Here is a 23,225-nt window from a genome sequence, read left to right on the forward strand (position 1 = left end):
ACGCCTCTACTTACCGAACAACAGTCCGATCGGTTTCTGGACCCATCATCATTGATGATTTCAACTATCTGTTTCCTATGTTGTAGGTAACTAGCGAACCATTTTACAGTTTTAGCGTTAAATGCGTAGTATTTTAATTTAGCCAGAAACAGTTGCCTGTTGATTGTATCAAACGCTCGAGAAAAATCCAGCAGTACAAGAATTGTGCCTTCTCCAACGTCCTGAGCGCACAATATATTGTCTACAACATCCAGCAACGCCGTAGTCGTGCTGTGATATTTCCTAAAACCAGATTGCTTCTCTGGTAGAATTTTATTAGTGTCTAAAAATTTTGTTAATTGATTACATACAATCCTCTCTAAAACTTTTGATATACAAGGCAGTATACTAACAGGTCGTAGATCTTTAATTTCATTTACGTTTTCCTTTTTGGGGATCGGTCTCACCAAAGCTATCTGCCACATCTCAGGAAATGTATTCGTTAAAATCGATTTATTAACAATTCCGGTTATGGTGGTCAACGTACTAGGTAACGTTAACAATACCATATCCAGAGAGATCTCGTCAATGCCAGTTGCATTTGACTTTAAGGAGTGAATTATTTTTGAAATTTCTAATTCACTCGCAGGCTGTAAACTAAATTCCACTGAACAGCCTTTACGAGACTCATAAAAATTAATAGTTTCAATTGGGACACAGTTCACGCCCGGCACATCGAGAAAATTTGTGTTAATTATTTGAGGGTCTTTAAGATGTTCAGGCACACCATGATTATATTTCTGCTTTATATTAATTACTTTTTTTAGATGTTTCCATAATACTTTAGAGTTTTTAAAATTAGAATTAATATGAAAATTAAAATAAGCAGACTTTTCTCTAGATATAGCTTGTGCAACCTCTGATTTTAGATTTTTATAGTAATCTATATGTACATCCGAGTTTGACTGCCTTGCCCTACTGTGAGCCTCATCCCTACGACGCATCAGCAATTTAATGTTATAAGTAATCCAAGGATAATAATTTTCTTGTAGTAGTAGTTAGTTAGTCAGTAGTGTTGTTGGTCGATGTAATTAAAGTCGGTTTTTTTTTTCGTTTAAGCAAACACAAATTTACTTAGGTCCTTTTCCATGTCTGATCTAGCAATTACGTTTCACCGCAATAAATAAGCTGTCGTGAACTTTATGCTTCCTACTCATTCATGTTCTATCGTTTTTGGTATTAGTACTAAACCAATTGGTAGGTTGTCTTTGTCACATCAATAGTCTTTTTTCTTATTACATGTAGATAAAGTTAATGTTTCTCTTTGGGTGGTTGAGGGAGTTAGAAAAGAGATAGAGATGATGCATCTACGGAAATTCTGTGCGCGCAAGCTACTTACATGTACCCAACATAAGTTATTAGGTATTACTGATAGTCATGGGCGAATTTACCCTAGGGCTAAGAGGGCCATGGCCCGGGGCGGCATTCTTCGAGGGGCGTTGCAAACCGCGTATACATACGTAGGGATGTGAAAAAGTAATCGATTTTTACAACAATGAACCACTAATAGAAAAATGATCAGCCGAAAAATTTTACTGAAAATAATCGATTATTTATTAACATATCCCTAATACATACGCTGCTTTTACTTATTCCTTTAATTAATGTGGCGGCAAATTAAAATAGCCCGAGGCTCTGAATTGTAAAATACACCACAGCTGATACTACTGTACTTTAGTTCGAATTATTTTTCTCGATTAATAAAATCGATTTTTTAAATTTTCTTTTATAAAAAACGGAACCAGTTTTGCTGGATTAATTTTTATTTATATAATTATATTTTAAATAACGTTTAATAATAATATGTAATGAGTTTGACGTTAAGAAATATTGATTAGTTTTTCAACTATAATAGTTCGATGTACCGACGATAAAATTGACAATGGGTACTTACATTTTATGATTCGACAAATAAGTCACGTACAGTGTCATGAGATAACTTTTCCGTCACGCTTCGTACTTAAAAAGTAATGTCTCTTTTTACCCCACTTCCAAAAAAGGAGGAGGTTCTCAATTCGACTGTATTTTTTTTTTGTATGTATGTTACATCAGAACTTTTGACCGTGTGGACCGATTTCGACAAATTTTTTTTTAATCGAAAGGTGGTGTGTGCCAATGGGTCCCATTTAAATTTATTTGAGATCTAACAACTACTTTTCGAGTTATAATAATGCGTTTTTACTTGACGCTTTTTTCGTCGACCTACGTTGTATTATACCGCATAACTTTCTACTGGATGTACCGATTTTGATCATTCTTTTTTTTTTGGAAAGGGGATGTCCTTAGTTTGATACCATGATAAGGAAACTAGGATCTGATGATGGAATCCCAGAGAAATCGAGGGAAACTCTCGAAAATCCGCAATAACTTTTTACTGGGTGTACCGATTTTGATAATTTTTAATTTAATCGAAAGCTGATGTTTATTATGTAGTTATATATAAATTTTATCGAGATCTGATTACTACTTTTTGAGTAATCTTTGATAACGCGTAGTTACTTGGCTATTTTTTCGTCGATCTACGTTGTATTACTCGTCGATGTAATTGAAGTCGGTTTTTTTTCGTTTGCGAACAAACACAATTATGTTACTTAAGGCTAAATAATTTATTTGTAACAATCCTACAAATTTGAACTTTAAGTAAATTTATTATATTTACGTTGAAGTAGAGAAGACATGATAAATTAGTATTGAAACTGGATAGGTCAGAGAACGCAGGCAGGTAACTAAGGAAATATTCTGAGAAGGTCAAGTACACATTATAATGAACCTTTGATATGGTTTTCTATTTATCTGTTATTTTTTTTTGTTGCATAAGTATAATACATATATATTATATGCATATTGTATACGTAACACTGTTATGATAGTTACAGAAACTTGTCTATCATGCTTCGTACTCTATATTCGTATTGTATACTTAATGATTCTACATAAATCTATAACAATATTTTAGGAAAGATAAAATGCTAGATACCGTTCTTGTCACGTCACCGTCCTTGGGACTGCTCATAAGATAGAAAAAACAGAGAACAAGAACTGATGATATGGCGACCCCACAAAAGTATCGGGATATGAGAATTAATCATGATGGCGATGATAACATTATTTTTTTGAAACAGTTCCAGCAGTTTAAACAATATCACCTCTCTTCTAAAATGATGCAAGGCATTTTCGGCATGAAATCGAATTATTGCTTAGTCTGTTCGTGTGTCTCATTCGAGGTTTTTGCCCAATAATGATCATGCCGGGAAAATGCGTTGGTCATCGTAGTGCTAGCCTGTTGCCGACGGTGTTGCTGCTGCCTAGCATCAGCCTGTGTTCTTACTCGGCCTATGGTTATAGGAATGGTTATCCCGTTATACACCGATCGCCAGAGCCTTGTTAGTTAGCGGTAGGGGGCACCACGAGCAGGTGGGATCGGATATTGAAGCAAGAAGTTGGAGGTGCGCTCCCTCGTGAGGGAGTGTGAGGGACTCATCCATGCAAGCGGCGTTAGATCGCATAAATTTTAATAACTTGCAAGAGACCTATGTCCAACACTGAAAGTCCGTCTTTTGACAATGATGGTTATGAGTAGGGGGTTTTTAAATTTTTAATTAAATAATAATACAAAGGCCAAAAATTGTTAGTTTTACTTATTTTATCATTTCTTAGTAATAGATACTTACAATTAGTCACTTACTTCGAAGTGATATATATACTTCGTCATCTGACTAAACTTTGCCAGGAAGTGTTACTGAAGCAAGAAGCACGTACTTTTGATTGATTTTCCTTTAAGGATAACAAGTGTTAATCATTATAATTCAAGAGTGGCTTAAATCAGATATAGTGGAACAGGTTGTCTGTTATCCGCATGTTATCGTATTCAATCACGATTATATCAATAATATTCACAACAGATTACTTCAGTGATGGTGTACTCTAAGTATACGTGCATCATACTTCTAATGATTACGAATACGATTATGTTTTACTGAAATGCTTAGAAATGTTTATTTCTATTTTTAAACGAATTTAAAAAAGAGGAGGTTACTCAATTCGACGTATTTTATGTATGTTCGGGGATAACTTCATCGTTTATGAACCGATTTTGATAATTCTTTTTTGTCGGAAAGGAGATATCTTAAGTGTACCATGATAAGGAAACCAGGATTTGATGATGGGATCCCAGAGAAATCGAGGAAAACCCTTGAAATTCTACATAACTTTTTACTGGGTGTACTGATTTTGATGATTTTTTATTTAATCGAAAGTCGATGTTTATCATGTACGCTTCAGCCTGTAATATCCCACTACTGGGCATATGCCTCTTTCTCCAAGTAGGAGAAGGATCAGGGCTTAATCCACCACGCTGCTCCAATGCGGGTTGGCGGATATATTCCCTATTGTGAGTAACGATCGCTATCAGGTGTACATGATAACAACCGGGACCGACGGCTTAACGTGCTCTCCGAGGCACGGTGGGGTGACCCATAAGGACTATACAAACACCCAGAACACGGCAAACACTTGTATGGCCAATACAATGTTTGTCATGTGCGGGGATCGAACCCGCAACCGCGCAACCAGAGCAACAGGTACAATCCATGGCTGTGACTGCTGCGCCAACGCGGCGCATTTATCATGTGGTCACATAATCACATTCAAATTTCATCGAGATTTTATTACAACTTTTGGAGTAATCTTTAATAATGCGTATTTGCTTGACTATTTTTTTGTCTACCTACGTTGTATTACTTGTCGATTTAATTGAAGTCGGTTTTTTTTTTTTGCTGGCAAACAATGAAACAATGATATGTATTATTAACAAATAAACGTAAAAGTAAAAAAATTCTTTCGAAAATATCTTAATCTAGTATTTAATGCTTATCTTCTTTATATTAATACGAGAAGCAAAAACTTTGTACCCCATTTTACGAAAATTGCGCGGACGGAGGAGTGTGAAATTTCGCACACTTGTGGTTGAATTTCGACCATTTCGCGACCACTAGTAACATACATCAACATACATCATATACATCAACCATTACGCACAGTGAGATTTTTCTTCAGAAGTATTTTTTGGATCATTATACACATTTCATCTGAACGCTGTAATCGTAAATATAACACTGTCAGTTAAACGTCTTGTTCGCTAATTTTAACAGAGAGAAATCAAAATTATTTTTACTTAAAATCTGATGGTCAAATATTTCAATTACGAATTATATTGCATAAAAATTTCATCTTAAGTACATCCTATTGGGTTTTTAATCTAGTAATATCAGAAAGCAATTATTTTATATCTTCTTTTTCTACCTGATGGTAAGCCGTTACCGTAGCCTTTGCCGTGTTAGCCTACCCCTACTCTCCCCAGGAGCTCTGGCGTCCTTACTCACAACAGAAACATAACACTACTCGAGAGCAGTCTTCTGTAAGGTTTAGGACTTCCCCTGACAAGGTGTTAGATTTTGGGCAGGATAATTCCTGCCCTATCTCAATGAAAATTAAAAAAAAGTTTTGAAACTAACGTAAAACAATACACGGATTGCTATTTAATTTATTGCATTTTTTCTGTCATTTGTCAATATCGTTCAACGTTAATTTTTTTTGTAACTTTTAAGTTATTTATATTACAGAAATATTATACGATTTTCATAAGCATAATTTCTTTCCAAACTCTAATAATATGTAGATAATTCATAATAGTCATCTAGGCAATTTAAATCCAATTTGTTATAATTGACCTTGTAAGTTTTATTCATAAATATATGATAGTCCATTGAGTGTCAGACAGAGTTAAGTATGTTTGGGAATAAAGTTTAAATAATTTTTTTTTCTTATTTCAGATGTGGTTCATGCTACTGGCTACATTAACCTCTTCTGCGGTATACGCAGATACCCTAGTGCCGTCTTGCAGCAAACCTGTTTATTGCAATAGTACTCTTTTGCATCATGTACAGTTGGCAAGAATATACAATGATTCGAAGATTTTTGTAGATCTCCAAATGAAAAATGATCAAAATAGCACGCTTGCGGCTTTTGGTGAGTTACTTAAGGAAACAAACGATAATCCCAGTCAAGAACAGATAAAAAAATTTGTAAACGAATATTTTGATGAGGCAAGTGAACTTGAGACTTGGACTCCACCTGATTACAAGCCGGACCCAGACTTCCTTGCAAGTATTCGCGATGAACAGTTAAGAGAGTTTGGTAAAAATATCAATGACATCTGGCCTACTCTTGGTAGAAGAGTAAAAGCAGAAGTTTTCGAAGATCCCGACCGTTTCAGTTTTATTCCCGTGAATAACGGTTTTATTATACCTGGAGGCAGATTTAAGGAACTCTATTACTGGGACACGTATTGGATTATTGAAGGACTTCTCATAAGTGGAATGAAAGATACCGTCAAGGGAGTAATAGGTAATTTAATCAAATTACTAAGGACTCTTGGGCATATACCAAACGGAAGTAGATGGTACTACCAAGAGCGAAGCCAGCCACCGTTGTTAACAGAAATGATGTATTTGTATATTAAAAAAACAAATGATACTGAATTTTTGAAGGAAAATATTAATGACCTTGAAAAAGAATTAAATTATTGGTTAGATAAACAAGTAATTACGTTTCGAGTTAATGGTAAATCACATACACTCTTAAGGTATTATGCACCAAGCGAAGGACCGCGCCCAGAGTCATATTATGAAGATTACACCCAAGCCCAATTATTTGAAAAAAAGGAACGCCAACGTCAATTCTATATTGATATAAAAAGTGCGGCTGAAAGTGGTTGGGACTTTTCTACACGTTGGTTCATAAATAAAGAAGGTAAAAACAACGGCTGCTTATCCACAATTCATACAACTGAAATTATTCCCGTTGATTTAAACTCTATTTTCGCAAATGCTCTTTTAAATGTCGCAAAGTTCCAAAGCCTTTTAACGAACCCTCGTAGAGCCTCATACTGGGCGTATCTTGCTAATGAGTGGCGTAATACTATAAAAGAAGTTTTGTGGAATAAGGAAGACGGAATTTGGTACGATTGGGATTTGACAAATCAAGTACACCGTAAATATTTTTACCCGAGTAATTTAGCACCATTGTGGATGGGTGCTGTTGATAAAATTTTTGTCAAAATCAATGCTCCTCGGATTCTGGAATGGCTTATCAAATCTCATGGCCTTGGTTACCAGGGAGGCGTGCCTACGTCTTTGATTCGAAGTGGAGAACAGTGGGATTTCCCTAACGCTTGGCCTCCTCTAGTAAGCGTTGTAGTAAATGCTCTAGAGGCATTAGAAACTAAAGAATCCCTTCACATTGCTTTTGAAGTTGCTCAAAGTTGGGTTAAAGCATGCCACACTGGATTTACTGAAAATAAACAAATGTTCGAGAAATATGATGTTGAACAACCAGGAAAAGTAGGCGGTGGCGGAGAATATACTGTGCAGACAGGTTTTGGTTGGTCTAATGGCGTAGTTTTAGAATTTCTTGCTAAATATGGTAATAAAATGTCTCTGAATAATTCAGTAAATCCCCTTCCTGTGATAGAGCAAAACAGTAATTAAAACCACTTATTAATTATGTTAAAAACAAAGGCTAAGTTTGCCATTAGCTTTGCCAAATTAGTTTATATCTTTTATATTTTCACATATTTAAATATATACAGACTATCGTACTTTGCAAACTTTTAAAGTACGATGTAGACTACTAATCTGCTTGGGGAGAAATTATATGAAAGAGACTTTTTTGTTTTACATATCCTAAAAAATAAACAAGACACTTTTTTAAATTGATAGGACCAAAGCCTTCGTTACTGTATATCTAATATAAAACAATGTTGTCATTTATCTTTATTAATTCTTTCATACTTATTTAAAGTATTAAAAAAAATGTGGTTTTGTCTCTTTCATAAATATGATGTATTAAAGAGACGCATGCATTTTTGAAAACGACAACATGAAATCTCACACAAAGTGACACTGTATTAAAGAAATTCTAGCTTAATATTTAGTGCATAATTAGTGTAAAATAGGTTTCTAAGCGCCGTTTCGACGCCGCGTTGGCGCAACGGTCACAGCCATGGATTGTACCTGTTGCGCTGGCGGTTGCGGGTTCGATCCCCACACATGACAAAAATTTGTATTGGCCATACAGGTGTTTGCCGTGGTCTGGGTCTTTGTGCAGTCCTTGTGGGTCTCCCCACCGCGCCTCGGAGAGCACGTTAAGCCGTCGGTCCCGGTTGTTATCTTAAACACCTGATAGCGATCGTTACTCATAGTAGAGAATATATCCGCCAACCCGCATTGGAACAGCGTGGTGGATTAAGCTCTGATCCTTCTCCTACATGGGGAAAGAGGCCTATGTCCAGTAGTGGGATATTACAGGCTGAAGCGTATATAGGTTTCTAAGATAATTTTTAAAGTGTCAGTTATTTAGTATGTCCCTTTCATAACTATTTATTGTGACCCTTTCCTAAATATAGTATGTTATATTTTTAAATGTGATATAAGTAATTAATAAATTAAAAAAAAAAACGACTTAAAAGTGATTATTAGATTTAATATCAGCATTCTAAAGGCATTTACAATTTTTACTTATTTATTTATTAATTATCACAATTTTTACAATGTGTTTATAACCATTAAAAACGATGGCGTAAACATAAGTTCGTATGACTTTTATCGTACTTATTAAGTAATTACTTAGTAAGAATATTTTGTTACAAATAATTATTTAATAATAAAATAAATATAAAATAGCAACTTAATTAATGTTTTTTTTTACGCTTTGCTTTTTATGTCCTGTCTGTTAACTGAGTTTATATTTTATTTTAATATATTTTTCGTAAAACATATCATATTTTCTTTATATTTTAAAATTTTTTTAATTGATTATTATTATTAAAAATATAGTAACATTGTTTTATGTGGTATATATTGTTAAGAATGTAGTGTAACATGTAATATAAATAATGTAATGTAATTGTAGGGGGAAGGGTGTATGAGATAATCTTATAACTAAAGAATATCCAAAGATGATATCAACTGCAGTTGCTGGTAACGTTAGATTTTTGTAATGACAATAAGAGTTACAAGTATATTTTGTTGGTACTTTAGATTAAAACCACACAATTTTGATTTATTATTATTATTATTCCAAGCTTATGTAGCTATTGTTCTAAGCAGTCAAGTGTAATGATTGCGTATATTATGTTGTTAACGGCTTAATATCGCAGAAAGCTTATGTTTTTTATAAAAAAAAGGATAGATAGAGGCAAAATTATTAATAAGTGGGAGTGATCTTGGAGACTGAGGAGTATGTATAAGATGATTCTTTTGTAGGGTTTCAAAAGTAGCAAATATTTTTAAAAAAAGTCTATTAAATTTAATATTTTGATTATGATGACAGGTGGAAGGATAAATTTTCACTCCTTAAGCGCTTTGAAATCTATATTAACTTGAAAATTGTCTAAAATACGAGCATTCTTCAGTGGGATTAATTCGTACACCTTTTGATTTCTCCTTAATTTTTTAATTTTAAATACCTTACCTATTTCTTACAAATCCGTTATATAATAACGGTAAAAACGTGTGTGTGAATTATCAATAAAAGATTGTCTTTATGTTTTGTCTTTTTATTTATTTCAATTTTAATGTGAATTTATTTTAGAAATCTTAACATAAAATATTTGTGTAGGGTAGTAATATAAACGTGTCAGGCGTAAAAATACTGTGACTTGGGGAGACCTATGTCCAGCAGTGGACTGCGATAGGCTGATGTGAGTGTGTGACGTGTGAAAATAAGGTATGTATAACTTTATATATATTCAAATTTTATGTATTTAAATTAAACTAATTGGTTATTAATTAATTTATTCAATTATTAATTAAATTTAATGATTATTTTTAGTCTATTCTTAAACCCATTAAAAAAAATGCTTTCTGCCGTTTGCATTTTTTTGTCATTAAATAGAATTATCAGTTACTAGCGACCCGCCCCGGCTTCGCACGGGTGCAATGCTGATATTAAATATACTACAGAATGTCTTTATTTATAGTGTGTTTTGACCTTCCTACCATTTTATTATGAGTATAGATAAACTAAGTATAGTAATTTCTAATTCACATTTCTTTCTTTTTCGCTATGTATCTTCTTCTTCTTCTTGTGCCTCTCCACTACTGGAGGTTGGCCGTCAGCTCAGCGAATTTTTCGCGGTCTCGTGCCAAGCGAAACAGCTCTTCCACGCTGGCGATCTTCATCCATTCGCGGATGTTGCGCAACCAGGACTTTTTTCTTCTTCCAACGCGTCGCTTGCCCTCTACTTTGCCCATCATTATAATTTGGAGCAGCTGGTATCGCTCGTGTCTCAAGACGTGGCCCAAATACTCGGCTTTTCTCTTCTTGACGGTTTGCAGTAACATCCGGCTAGTGGCGACGCGCTGGAGTACTCTCACATTCGAAACTTTCTGTGTCCAGCCAATACGGAGCATCCTGCGGTAACACCACATCTCAAAAGCTTCTAGGCGCTTCTGGGTGTCAGCTCGCAAGGTCCATGCCTCGCAACCGTATAACACTACTGGCCAGACATAGCAGTGGAGTATTCTTAGTCTGAGCTTTATGGATAGTTTGCGGCTGCACAAAACCTCCTCCATCCTTTTAAGGCTTGCTCGGGCAATTTCAATCCGGGTCTGAATTTCTTGCCCACAGTCCCATTCTTCATTTACCCAAGCACCAAGGTATTTGTACATACGCACCCGCTCTAGGTATTTACCTTCTACTTGAATTTTCGGCTCTAAACCCTTATCGCCCGACACCACCAGAAACTTGGTCTTGCTAATATTCATGCTCAACCCCGCCTTCACACTGCACTCGTTAACTCTGTTCACCAATGTCTGTAAGTCGTTTTCTGAAGAGGCGATAAGCACGGTATCATCGGCGTATCGTAGGTTATTCACGACTTGACCGTTAATCTTGACGCCCACTTCCAACCCTTCCAGAGCTTCAGACATTACAGCTTCCGAGTATATGTTAAAAAGCAGGGGAGACAATATACACCCTTGACGTACACCACGGCAAATTTCAACCTGATCGGTCTCCGAATGCTCAACTCTCACAGCCGCTCTTTGGTTCCAATACAAGTTCTTAATAACCCGTAAGTCCTTGCCATCCAGACCTATATCCCTCAAACGTTCCATGAGTATATCATGTCTTACGCGATCGAACGCCTTCTCATAATCAATGAAGCACAAGATAACATTGGTCTGCATGTCTTTGCATTTTTGTACTAGAACATTCAAGGCAAAGAGCGCCTCTCTAGTTCCCATGCCGGGTCTGAAACCAAATTGACACTCCCCAAGTTGTTCATCGCATCGAGGTCTTATCCTGTTTTGGATGATCGCCAGGAATATTTTAAGTACGTGGCTCATTAAGCTTATTGTGCGGTATTCTTCACATTTCTTTGCTTTTGCCTTTTTTGGTATAGTTATAAATTCAAATTGTGATTCCTATTAAGCCCCGCAAGTGTTTTGATCTCCTTGTGAAGGTTAAATCCGTCATGTAACTTTAAAAGGCCTTCGATACGTTCGCATTTGGTCTCATAGAACTTATCTCGAGCAGATCGAATTTTTCTAGCAATGAGCCTATCCAATTCGTCGTACCTCTTTGGGTCTGCGGTTTTATATGTTCGGCGTTCATCCATCAACTTCAGGATCTCCTCAGTCATCCATTGCTGTTTCTTGACCAGATGTTCAGGCTGTAGATAAGTCCGACAAATATTGCTGACCGCATCCTTGAGTGTTGACCACGCTGTCAAAGATGTTAATGGGCAGGTCAAGTGCCCATTAGCCCATTCGTTTATAGCGTTTGAAACTCTTGCTTTAACTATGGGTTCTTTCAACATATTTAAATCTGTGCGGAAATTTTGTTTTTGCTGAGCCAATTTTTTAAATTTACAGTGTAATGTTGCTACGACAGGATTATGATCAGACTTTATATCTGCTCCCGGATATGTAACACAGTTCTTGATTGAATTTCGGAATCTTTTGTTAACCAATACAAAGTCTATTTGATTACGAACTATGTTGTTAGCTGTATGTTGTGGTGAGGTCCAAGTGTACAAACGACGAGGGTGAAGCTTAAAGAGGGTATTTGCTAGCATAAATCCTTTCTCTTGGCAGAACTCTATTAAGGTATCACCTCTTTCGTTTCTGGTTCCTAATCCGTAAGCTCCTGTCACCCCTGGCACAGACATGGAACCAACCTTAGCATTGAAGTCACCCATTATTATATTTAAATCGTGTTTTTTGGTATATTGCAAGAGACTTTCAATTTGAGCATAGAACTCCTCAATTTCGATCAAAGGTTTATCCGCCGTAGGAGCGTATATTTGAATTATATTTAAGTTTGCTGGCACTGCAGTTATTTGAATGAGCATTGCGCGATTTGACAAGGGCACAAAATTCGTCACTGATTTAGATATCTCCTTGCTCATAAGGATCCCCACCCCATGATGGTCAAATGACTGGTCGCTGCCAGAGTAGTAAAGGATTTTTCCTTCAGCAGTTACATATTTGTTTTGTCCAGTCCATTTTGTTTCGCTTAAGCCAACAATGTCAAGTTTAAGGCGCTCCATCTCCTGTATGATGTTAGAAAGTTTTCCGTGCTTCCTCATGCCTCTCACGTTCCAGGTTCCCACTCTAATCTTTCTCGTCTTCATAAGTTTCCCTCCGGAGATTCTTCGCACCCCTGTCCCATTAAAGGGACGCCGGAGACTCGGGGCCATACCTATTGTCGTACTATTCATGAGAGCTGATCTACTAGGGATGTAGTAATGACGGTGGTATCCCGTTGCCTTCCGCCATTGCAGTTTCGTGATCGTCGCGCCATGCCTTGGCTGCGCTCACGAATGTTTGACTTGAGCCCTTTAAACTACTATAGTTTTGTCCTCAAGCCAATACTGAGATCGCTGCTACCCAACCCCAGGTCACAATAACTAGGTCTTTGTGACAGGACTCGCCTCTTCCGCTGTTTCCACCGTTGAGGTCTTCACCTGTAACCCTAGGCAAGGGGGCTGTGATATACCCCACAGCACTGGGTCCTCCCCTGAACTTAGCCATCGACTTATCCCGGCTTACTGAGATACGTGATGCCCACCCCCGCGGCGTGGACGCGTCAGGGAAGAGTTGCTCAGGTGAACGCTAGAGAAGGTGACTCTAACATTCCAAGAGCCGGGTTAACGGACTTGTTTGTGCCCAAGCCCGAGAGCATTCGCTATGTATGTATTACTTAAAAACTTTATTGTAACAGTCGACGGCTTCAGTGAAATGAGCATCATGTTTTAAGAGTCCGGAAACACAACCACAAACGCACAAACCACGACAAATATCGGTCGAACCTGTTACCGCTAGCTCATAAACCTGTTGTTGTGACCACTAGACCAATGCGTCTTAGTATACAACAACTGTATAAAACTCAGATTTAGGTTATCTTTAACATCATATTTTTATAATAAGTAGCAAAAAGCAAAGAATAACGGATCGAAAAGTGTGAGAGGGAACGGGACATATTTTGAAATGATAAAGTTTACAAAATAGGTATTTTAATGTATATAAATAAAAATAAATGTTGCTAAGCAATAAGCATAACTCGAGAATGGCTCGACCAATTCGGCTAATTTATTTTTTTGTATGTTCCTTCCTTTTGTATGTCCACGAAATAAAAAGAAAAATTAAAGAATAAATACATTTTTACTATTAACTTTTGAAGGAACGAAGTCTATCCGAGCAGCTAGTAATATAATAAAATGGGTGATGCAAATTATAATATTAGCTATTATCGTTGTTAGAATACATTATTTATACTCGGATATTATTAACTTATTTAAAAAACTAGCTGATTCCACTTTATAACTTTATATAATTATAACTTAGGGGTATGAAAAATAGATGTTGGCTGATTCACAAACCTACCCGATGTGCACACAAAATTTCATAAAAATCGGTTCAGCCGTTTCGGAGGAGTATAGTAACTAGCATTGTGACACGAGAATTTTATATATAAGAATCTATTTAAAGATGAATGCGACATCGGAGCGAAGGTTACCTACTACTCGAGTACGCATGCGTGTCAAATTATTTACGTATCACCTAGAAATAAAAGATAAGAAAACGCCGGTGAAAAATAGACTTTTATCTTGTTATTATTTTAACGTCAGTGCACAGTCGTCAAGACTGACAGTTCTGTCAAATGCTTAGGAATAGGGACACAGGTCGTGTTATAATGATATTGACATTTTATTGTGATCCATGTAAGTTAACTGATAACGCTATGGTCGTTGATGGTAACGGTACGATAATAATGGATATGTTTGCGTCAGCTGCAATGGTGCATTCGTTCGAGTGTCGCTGACATACATCAGACATGGCCCGCATAATGTGTTTAGTATCAGTTGCAAGGCGGACGCTCGCCTCGTCGGTTAACTCTTGCATTACGATACAAAGGTTGTGTTTATTGAACGCGTATATACACTCGCCGGCTAGAGAACGACGTAAATTTTAATTGAAACAATCATGCTTATACAAAAATTTCGACGATATGTACCTTTTTATCCGGTACTAGGATTGTTGGGCGCTTGTGCACAAGCTATCACTTTGGTTCCTACATGCAATTCGTCTGTTTATTGTACAGGTGATCTTTTACACAGAGTTCAACTCACGCGCATATTTCCCGATTCTAAAACATTTGTTGATTTGAAGTTGCAACGTTCTGAAAATGAAACGTTAGCAGATTTTGCAAAGCTTATGGGTGATACTAATCAGAATCCTTCGCGTGAACAGCTTGCTATTTTTATAGATCAACATTTCATGGAAGGCAACGAGCTTGAACCGTGGAAGCCACCTGATTTTGATCCTGACCCACCAATATTAAAGGAGATTTCAGATCCTAAGCTGAGATTGTTCGCAAAAAATATAATAGCTTTGTGGGCAAAACTAGGACGAAAGGTGAATGATGATGTGAAAAAATACCCTGATCTTTATAGTTTTCTGTATGTGCCAAATGGTTTCATCGTACCGGGGGGAAGATTTAAAGAATTATATTATTGGGATTCATTTTGGATAGTTCGAGGTCTTCTGATAAGTAACATGACTCAGACAGCTAAAGGTATGATAGAAAACTTGTTGTATTTAGTTGAAAAATATGGATACATACCCAACGGAAGTCGAGTTTATTACCTTGGCCGAAGTCAACCGCCCTTATTAGCAGCCATGGTAGCCAGTTATTACGCGGCTACCGGAGATCTGTTGTGGCTCGAAAAACATATCGGTACAGTCGAAAAGGAACTACAGTATTGGTTGAGTAAAAAAAAGGTAGTAGTTGAAGTAAAAGGAAATAAATACATGCTATTGAGATATTTAGCAGATAGACAAGCAATTGGGCCACGGCCAGAATCATACTTCGAAGATTACACTAATGCCTTTGTTTTGCCAAATCATGATATGCGTCAAGACTTTTACAGAGAAATGAAAAGTGCAGCAGAAAGCGGATGGGACTTTTCTTCGAGATGGTTCGTTACAGCTAAAAATGAAGTCATTGGCAATTTAACAGATGTACATGTGACACGTATTTTGCCTGTTGATTTAAATTCAATATTCGCCGGTGCTCTTGAACTTACCGGTAATTTCCGCAACATATTAAAAAATCGAAGAGAGGCTCAAAAATGGTGGAGCTTAGCGAAATATTGGAGAAATGCTATAGATGATGTTATGTGGGATCCAGTCGATGGAGTTTGGTACGATTACGATGTTCAGGCCAAGTCGCCTAGAAAGCATTTTTATCCCAGTTGCTCATCACCGCTGTGGGCAGGTGCAGTCGAGGAGCACAGTGTATCAAAGTACGCTGCACAATTATGTAAGTACCTCTTATCTTCTGGTGCGCTTAACTTTCCTGGTGGTATTCCTTCATCAATATTACATTCTGGTGAACAATGGGACTTCCCAAATGCTTGGCCACCACTTCAGAGTATTTTAATTGGTGGATTGGAGGCTAGCGGTAATGAGGAAGCCAAACAATTGGCCAGGGAGCAAGCTCAAATATGGGTTCGATCTAATTATATAGGCTTCAGTTTATGGCAGAAGATGTTTGAGAAGTACAGTGCAGTGCAACCGGGTCACGAAGGCAGTGGCGGAGAATATACAGTGCAAGATGGTTTCGGATGGACGAATGGAGTGATTTTAGAGTTACTACAAAGATATGGCAAAGACTTGACACTTCATGAACAGCCAGCTTCTCCTTCAGTTAGCATGATTGTGTAATTTATTTGTAGTTACAATGTGTATGTGTTTAATGTGTTACATATTACGCTGTGACTTATTAAATTAGTTTCTCAACAATTTAACAATGTGTTCATAAAATTAAGCAGGAATTTTGTATGTCAAATTTAAATCAAAAATTATATTTAAATTCAATTAGTAAAATTTACTGTATTTTTAGATTCTAAGTAGACGTGATATTTATAATTTAATTATAAATATCACGTCTAATTAGAATCTAAAAATACAATAAATTTTACTAAGATATTTAAGTATAAATATTAATAAAAATGCTACATCTATGAACGAATTTCAAAGTATACATTTTTCCACGTGTGAAATTTTCAAAGTACAAAAAAATTAATTAATATAATAATTCTATTACTTTAATTTTGATATTACTGATTAATAAAAAGTAATTCATTTAATATGCTAAATGCTTAGCAAGATAATAGCAAGACAATAATATGCAATTGTTTATATTTGCAATTGCAGAAAATCCCTTGTTATCAATTATACTGGTAACGCGCAAAAAATGATAACTGTATAGTTACGAGTAATGCAGTGATATATCGAGTGTAAAAATAATGATTTCATTATATTCTCATAATTAACTTATTTTTTTATAGTTAATATAAAACAAGTTATCACTTTTCGATAACTTTTACTTTATAAAAAAAAAAATAGATACATAAATACGTACCTAGGTAATAATTAAGAAAAGGTGTTTATACTACATTTATGTTATTTTTTAATAATATAATTTAAAAAAAGTTAACATTATTTTCTATATGTACCGTCTAACCCTTTTTTTTAATAAAAGTTTCTCTTTAAAATGTGTAAAAAACAAATTTTTGTATTATTTTTAAAGTAGTAGAATACTTTGATTTCTTATTAAACTCTAAATGTCGAAAAATCGATCGCTTGATACGTAGTTTACATTTAAAAAAAAAAAAATTGCAACTTTTTATTGGTTCTGGAACAGTTCCTTAATTTAGACTGAACATTGATCATAAGTTATATCAAACTACGTTAAAAAGACATCTCTTTAGGTTTGAATCCATATTTATTAAAACAATTTTAAAATCATTTAAAACGTGCTTATGTTCAAACCCAAAGCTACGTATTATCAGAACATTATAATAATACTAGTTGACCCTGCAAACGTTGTTTTGACATATATGTTATTAATCCTTTTAACCCCCCCCCCCCCTTATAACTTAGGGGTATGAAAAATAGAGGTTGGCCGATTCTCAGACCTACCCTATATACATACAGAATTTTATAAAAATCTGTCCACCCGTTTCGGAGGAGTATTGTAACTAACAATGTGACACGAGAATTTTATATATAAGATTATCGAGTTTTTACAATTATTTTAAGAAAATGCGTAACAATCATCTGTCATTGGTCTATCTCTACTCTTCAAGAGTAATGCCATTTTATATTCATTAATGTGCACGTGTTTCTTGTTATTAGCTATTAATGTAATGGAATGCATTAAATTTATATGTTGCGAATTGACATAATTTAATGAAAAGAACTTCACAATGATGTCGAGTTTGTTTATTAAAATAAATTTTGTAACTTTATGCTCAAGTAAATATAAATTGATATTTTTTGTCCTCCTGGTTCTAAGCTGATACCGTTGCCTATGTGCATCTGCAGGTATCAACGGTAATATCAAGAGCATTGCTAGCACGCTGCCGACCTTCACCAAGAGCTCTAGCTACCTTTCTCATTACAGGAGCACAGGCATAACACTGCTTCAAAGCAATAGAATTTATTAGTGATCTTCTGTAAGGTTGATGTACATCTGTAATCGGTTTACTCCAAAGTTTGTGTAAAGTAATTCCTGCTGTACCCACCCTACATCAATAACTGTAATAATAAACAGTAAATCACGGCTTTTACGATAAAAATCATGCAGTTTTTACGACCATAAAATGACGAAATTAAAAAAAAAGATCTTTGTGCATTCTCATGTCTTAGTAAAAAGTTTATCAGTAATAAAAATATGAGTAGTGAAACATGAATACCTGACGTGTAATGATTGCAATATACCTAAATATACCATTGGAACTATTATGTTACTTTTAATTATATATTGTTTGTTTTGTGTCGCAATTTCGTATTTACCGTATTTTTAATATTTTAATGAATTAATGAAATAAAGTTGCGTAAACAATCTCACAACGTCATTATTGTTATGATTACTTGTTTCATATGATACTGTGTCATTCGATAATTATTAATATTTAATTAAAAAAAAATGTTATTGTATACCCCGGTTTAAAAACAAGATTTTTTTAATAATTAAAAAAAAAATCCAAAACAAGTTAAAATAACAAGATTTTTTAATTTTTCGATAAGACGTCATCACATTAACGCTTTAGCCTGTAATATCCCACTGCCGTTCATATGCCTCATTCTCCATGTAGGAGAAGGATCAGAGCTTAATCCATCACGCTGCTCTAACGCGGGTTGGCGGATAATAAATTATTATAAAATAACTAGCTGACCCCGCAAACGTTGTTTTGCCATATATTTTATTAACTCCCTTAATCCCCCCCTCCCATATAACTATGGGGTATGAAAAATAGATGTTGGCCGATTCTCAGACCTACTCGATATGCACACGAAATTTCATAAAAATCGGTCCAGCCGTTTTAATTAGTGTTAGAATTTTATATATAAGATAAGATAAGATTACAAGCATTACCAAGGTTTAAAATTTAAATATTACAGTTTTATAATGTAAAAGAGTTGGTACAAGTAAATGTCCATCAAACCGGTACAGTTTTAGATACTTTATAAAACTTAATAAAATAAAGAAATACATAATTTTAATTTTTGAAATGACGATTCTAAAGTGATTCTGAAGCCTACTCGAACAAAGAATTTTTTTTATTGAGTAACATACATACATACATATAATCACGTCTCTTTCCCGTAGGGGTAGGCAGAGACCACTTCTTTCCACTTGCTACGATCCTTACATACTTCTTTCGCTTCGTCCACTTTCATTATTCCCTTCATACATGCTCTTCGGCTTAGGGTACTCTTGACCTGCTTTCATGTTTCTTCTGCCATACCCAACTTTCACTTCCGTACATGAGTGTCGGAACCAACACCGCCTCATGCACAGCCAAACGAGCCTTGTTAGACACCTTCCGACTGCTCATAAAGGAGTGCAAAGCTCCATTCACCATGTTTCCTGCATTCACTCTTCTTTCAATATCACTCTCACACTTTTCATCTCTTGTAAACTTTGAACCCAGATACACAAACTCATTCACCTATTCAATTTGTTCATCTCCAATCACGATATTGCAGTCTGTCACTGCCTCATCTCTTTCAAACAGCATCATTTTCGTCTTCTTTACATTTATCTTCATTCCCTTTCTTACAAAAGTTCCACTCATATCAGTTACCATCTCCTACTGTTGTGTTGTTAGAAACTTAATAAAATAAAGAAATATATAATTTTAATTTTTGAGGACACTGCTCATGCCATTCACGGACAATGCTGACCACAATTTATTCCTCATCACTTTATCATATGCCTTTTCTAAATTCACGAACGCGCAAAAGACTGTTTTGTTTTTGGCCAAACACTTTTCGGCTATGCACCGCAACGAAAAGACCTGATCCGTACATCCTATTTCCTTTCTAATTCCTGCTTGTGCATCCCATACTTTATCGTGTTTCATTCACAACCCTCTCAATCAACACTTCTGCATACAATTTACCGACGACGCTGAGGAGGCTTATACCGCGGTAATTCCTGCAGTCCTGCCGTGACCCTTTTCCCTTGTACAATGGGACGATTACGGCTTTTCACCAGTCTCCCGGTACTTGCCCATTTCGCCAGCACAAATTGAAAAGGCTAGCCACTATGCCATGTCCAGCCTTCAGCATTTCTAGGGCAATCCTGTCATATACCCTGCAGCCTTACCTAATCTCATACTTTTCAACGCTTTCACTATTTCATTCATGCTTATCTCACTTTCATCACCATTTCTCATATGCCTTTTCTAAATTCACGAACGCGCAAAAGACTTTTTTGTTTTTGGCCAAACTTTTCGGATATGCACCGCAAAGAAAAGACCTGATCCGTACATCCTATTTCCTTTCTAATTCCCGCACCTGCACTTCCTCTCTTTCGAACAAACTTTCAAAATACTCTTTTCATATTTATTAAGTAAGATATTATAAAATTAACTAGCTGACCCCCGATAAACGTTGTTTTGCCATATATTTTATTAACCTTCTCAATCCCCTCCCCCCTTAACTTAGGGGAACGAAAAATAGATGTTGGCCGATCCTCAGACCTACCCGATTGCACACAAAATTTCATAACATTTAATTAACCCTCTTAACCCCCCCCCCCTCCCATAACTTAGGGGTATGAAAAATAGATGTTGTTCGATTCTCAGACCTATCCGATATGCACACAAAATTACATGAGAATCAGTCAAACCGTTTCGGAGGAGTTTAACTACAAACACCGCGACACGAGAATTTTATATATTAGATAACAAAAGGAAATCCGCGTCGCAGGTAGTTACTTACGTGTTAAATGCATGCCGTTACATTTTGTTATTCTACAATTCAAGAATTGCTATCGTGTTGTTTAGACTTTAGACATATATATCTAATTGCTTCCCAGGCTAATCACCGCCTTGTTTCGATTGCAATTAATGTGTCGTAATGCCTACGCAGCAATTACAAATTTCTGTGCTAATCTTACTGTTTCTTGGAAGGCTATTAAATGGTATCTTCTTACTCTACCTAAATGTATATTATTTGATGACTTATTTTTTAATTATTATCGATTAGAATTATCTATTACAACTGTATATCTAAGTAATGATTTTATTCCGTGATGAGAGGCTATCAGGATTAATTTTCTAGGGTTTTTCTAGGTTTCGAATTTCTAGAGTTTTACTTATCTAACTCTTAGAAATTTTAAAAAAAATATATTATGTGTTTTCTATTTACAATATTTTTATTAGTTTTAAGTTCTTTTTAATTATTGTTCGTTTTTAAAACTCTTATGTGTCGAAAATTATTTGCTTAATAGTGAAACGTGCGGCGCTATTTAGGTAGGTACATATGATTAATGTAATTATGTGTACCTAATATGTATAATATAGTTGCATATTAAACGTATTTATATAATAACTAGCTGTGCCCGCGACTTCGTTTTCGTGGAATTTAACAAAAAGTTATTGTTCAGTTCGCAGAGTTATAAAATAAATAAATATCTAAAATAAAAGTAGCCTAAGTTACTCATTACTATATCAGCTATCTGCCAGTGAAAGTTCCGTCAAAATCGGTCAAGTCGTTTCAAAGAATAAAAGGAACAAACAGACAGACAGACAAAAATTGTAAAAAAAATGTTATTTTGGTATATGTACCGTGTATACATCAATAGGCATTTAGTAAAAACGGTTATTTTAATATTACAAACAGACACTCCAATTTTATTTATTTGTATAGATGTATAATGTAATCAATTAGGTATATAGACACGCACTGACTTAGTGTAAATCACTTGTCGTTTTCCCACGTTTTCATCAACTGAATTTAATCTCTATTTCATTTCACTAAGGTTGCGTTTAGTAACCTTAGTTTACAGTGTTTAATTTTAAAGGCGAGGTCGATTAATTTCCTTAAACAGTTGTACTTTCAACTAACCCTTTCAATAATGTATGGAAATTTTGTATTCAAATAGCAATTGTTATATACATACATAGTTATATGACATTACAATAACAATAAAAATCGTATAGGCGGGCTTGAAATATTTTTTTTACTGCTATGAACCTCCTTGCCTATTAAATAAATAAATAAAAGTTTTCTAGCCACGCCTCTGTTATTTGCGTACATCCTCAAGAATCTTTTCTTGAATCTTAAAACTCTCCGTAGTTGTCTCGATTTGAATTTGGCTATTATGGTTTGAGACCTAGCTACGTTTGATTGTGCCATATAGATACTAAGTGCGCATACTTTTCACGTAAAATCTTTTATAATGCTATTGACTCACATTATAATAGGAACTATACCTAAGTTTTATCAAATGTTAAACTTAATGTTCAATGATTATAAGACGGATAAACATAGTACCTTACTATAAATATATGTTAAATTATCTTTGACAATTACTAATTAATACATACTTAAACATTATGTGTATTTTGAAAACTTTTTTTTAATAATTCAAAATCATTCCATTTCGGTTTAGTAAACGTAAATATGGCTTTCCTTGTGATTAATATATTTTGTCGATTTAAATTATTTATGTACCTACCTATCTACTGGGCATTTTTTGTTGCTATTTATTTTTTGTAAATTATCGTCGTAACTAATTAATTACTATACGCTTTAAAGTCGATAATTACGTAAAACACTGGTGATAATATTATTTATTATTCCCAGGAAAAGTATTATAATCTAACCTTACATAACAAAGGTCAGAATCAACGAGGTATCCGAGTTTTATTTATCGATATTACGAATAATTTAGAATGCAAGGCAGCGTATTAAATTAAGTACCGTGTATGTAAGGTATGTACATATGTCTATGTCTTACAGGGCCAGATTTAGGGGAGGGCAACAAGGGCTGCAGCCCTGGGGCCTCCACAAAATAGAGCACAACAATAGAAACTTCGGAAAAAATATTCAAATTCAGACTAGTAAAGACTTTAAAAACTTAAACTCATCCTTTTTAATTTTCGCGTTTTACCTTATAAAAAAATGTCCATTTTATTTGGAAAATAATTTGGGAGCAAGGGGCCTCCACTCCTTTTTTGCTCCGAAGCGTCATCTGATCAGATCTCATAGACACTCATAACTCGCTATGAGAAATTGGTCTGCGTTTGTCCATGTTTT

The 23,225-nt window shown here is 35.2% G+C and overlaps 1 protein-coding gene and 1 long non-coding RNA gene across 2 annotated transcripts; both read left to right on the forward strand.

Moving 5' to 3' along the window:
* The first annotated feature begins 5,821 nt into the window (after nucleotides 1–5,821).
* LOC123657472 lies at nucleotides 5,822–16,493 on the forward strand. Its single transcript, XM_045593014.1, has 3 exons — nucleotides 5,822–7,547; nucleotides 13,030–13,210; nucleotides 14,572–16,493. Exons 1-3 carry the CDS (start codon nucleotides 5,871–5,873, stop codon nucleotides 16,329–16,331), a joined length of 3,618 nt encoding a protein of 1,205 aa, XP_045448970.1. The 5' UTR covers nucleotides 5,822–5,870; the 3' UTR covers nucleotides 16,332–16,493.
* LOC123656994 lies at nucleotides 7,572–8,783 on the forward strand. The gene is made up of 2 exons (XR_006743633.1): nucleotides 7,572–8,053; nucleotides 8,422–8,783. It is a non-coding gene; the product is annotated as an uncharacterized LOC123656994 (long non-coding RNA).
* Nucleotides 16,494–23,225: the final 6,732 nt, after the last annotated feature.

The sequence above is a fragment of the Melitaea cinxia genome, chromosome 10 (genome assembly GCF_905220565.1).
Source record: "Melitaea cinxia chromosome 10, ilMelCinx1.1, whole genome shotgun sequence".
Classification (NCBI taxonomy): Eukaryota; Metazoa; Arthropoda; class Insecta; order Lepidoptera; family Nymphalidae; genus Melitaea; species Melitaea cinxia.